This window comes from Limulus polyphemus, unplaced genomic scaffold (genome assembly GCF_000517525.1).
Source record: "Limulus polyphemus unplaced genomic scaffold, Limulus_polyphemus-2.1.2 Scaffold3290, whole genome shotgun sequence".
Taxonomy (NCBI): domain Eukaryota; kingdom Metazoa; phylum Arthropoda; class Merostomata; order Xiphosura; family Limulidae; genus Limulus; species Limulus polyphemus.
This window is the reverse complement of record NW_013668900.1, coordinates 33,396-35,812: the sequence shown is the minus strand read 5'-3', so window position 1 is coordinate 35,812 and position 2,417 is coordinate 33,396. Positions and strand designations below refer to the sequence as shown.

Sequence of the window (2,417 nt, the reverse complement as noted above, 5' to 3'; positions counted from 1 at the left end):
ACATAATACGTATATATATATATATATATATATATATATATATATATTATTACACTAGTTTAGCCTTAAGGATTTATTACTAACCCAAGTTTTTAAGTTGACAGAACTTCATGGGATTACTTACGTTCAAAAATACTAATCATAACAAAGATACCTGATTGGCAAACCAATGTATTCCAATAATTATTTTCTGGTTCTGATCTTACTTTGGCCAGCAGTTATTGTTAACTATAAAGATGTTTAAATAACATCACTACTACAAAAAAATCATTCTGATTGGTTAACAAAGCCTATAAAAATTATTTTTACATAATTATCACTGCTTTGAATGCACTAGTTTTTTTTTAGAATATTTATCATGAGTCATTTTACCTTTTCTCCTTCTTTTATATCACAGGTTACCTCCTTAAGAACAGGATTTAGTCCTTCTCTGTAACGTGCAGTAAGCTGATTAATTTTCATAGCACCTTTACTAGGCCAGGACTTGGGTGGTTGGTGTTCTTCAGTGATCCATGGTGCCTTTAACATAATAAAAATACCAAAGTGAAAACCATTTGTTGTATAACACAGAGAAAATACTAGTCATTAGGCCTGTACTTAAAAGCTGTTATAGAACTAACACATTCTTAAATCATGCTAGTATTTGTATATAAAATATAAGGGCGTTTGGTTTTGAAGCAAAGAAACAAAAATAAGTAAAACACATTACTTTGACTGAAATGGTGGCTCAATAACAATTTCAACAAAACTTCTTGATTATTAAGTGTCAGAACAAGAATATCATGAAATTAAGAATCTGCCCGTCCACTTAGTTGTATACTCAAATACTATTTGTAAAATTATCTGTAATTCTTAACATTGATTTTCCTACTATCTCTTATTGTTTTTTCTTTTAATATAGCAACTGAAACTTGTCATAATTTGTCAAGTATTTTCAACACCAACATGCAAGATTAGTGTTATGATGTCAACGAAGGCTGGTAACAGATTTATCAGAATATTTTGATGTTTAAAACAAAAAGTAAATTGTAATATTATCAATTCATGCATGCCTTTAAAATAAATATGCAGTTTATAGGTTGAAATAATTCGGAAGCTAAAATCATACTCATGTGACCTGAAATGTAATAATGCTTTTAAGTATTGAAACTAATGTATTTTATTGATTCTGAAGAAAATCAACAAAACACTAACACTGCTTAAGTAAAGCTGATAATTCAGTAGTTTTGTGGTAGCTGTATCTTTTTACTGATATTCTGTGTAAATCTTTTTCACATATTTGGTGACTAGATCCTAAATCATTACCTCATTAGGTGTTTGAGAATATTCACATATCCTTTCTACTGACACAATGTTGGCCTCGAGCTCTGAACTCATGCGAACCATCCAGTTCAAAGTTACGGTGACCTGAAAAAGCAGAGTTTGATACTTATTATCTTCATAATTATTGTTCTCCTGTACCAAAGTTATATAAAAACAACAACAAAGGCCATATCTTAAAATTTGTTAAAAGCTTAAACCATGTTTGCAAGCTGTTTTCAAGCTTAGATGTAATAATGCATTTAGAGATATTTGTATATTTCCAGTTTATTTACAAATAACATTTAATACACAAGAAATGTGCAGGTAGCAAAATTTGTGACTTGGACATTAAATATATCCAGCTTTACTAGGTTTATAGTTTCATATTTAATACAAGGTCCTTACCTTCTTCTTGTTCTAAGTAATCTAAGTGAAATATTGATAATCTTTTTTCGGGCACATTACGCTACCATATTAAGAATGAAAAACACAAAAACTGATGTTTTTTGGCATAACAAAAGAAAAAAATATTCATTATTTGTTACAGCCGACTAACAGTAACACAGATATCATTATCACCAGACACTTGCCACGATGATGGTAACTGTGCTACGAAAACTAGTTGGCTGTAACTAATGATAAATATTTTACCTTACATTTTGCCCACAAATGTGTTTTTTACTCTTTAACGAAACATTGATATTTAAGTTTCCTAAATGTACTGGTTTTAAATTGAAAATATAAACAATTTGTCTACTTTTGAAATAAAAGTATAATTTTTAATTAAAGACTAAACCCAAATATCTAATAAATCAACAAATGTTATGAAGAATTAAATGATATACATGATTTATCTTTTTGTAAGGTTTTTACACAAGAGAACATAAATTCATAAACATATGTTACATGTATTATAATCTTCCAACAAATTCCATTCACTGTACAAGTTTAATACACTAATTTACAAACAATGTCTGCTGTAAATGTTTAATAGTATCACCTTCCATCTATACCCTAATACATATTTAATAGTATCACCTTCAATCTATGCCCACTATACATATTTAATAGTATCACCTTCCATCTATGCCCACTATACATATTTAATAGCATCA

General features: G+C 28.7%; 1 protein-coding gene across 1 annotated transcript in view; it reads right to left on the bottom strand.

The window, feature by feature from the left end:
* Window positions 1-2,417, bottom strand: part of LOC106469082 (multidrug resistance-associated protein 1-like) — a 32,766-nt gene that overhangs the window by 2,563 nt on the left and 27,786 nt on the right. Inside the window, exons 12-13 of the mRNA XM_022397493.1 lie at window positions 1,306-1,407; window positions 373-519 (exon numbers count right to left, since the gene is read on the bottom strand). Coding sequence (XP_022253201.1) covers window positions 373-519; window positions 1,306-1,407 — 249 coding nt within the window. The remainder of the gene's footprint in view (window positions 1-372; window positions 520-1,305; window positions 1,408-2,417) is intronic.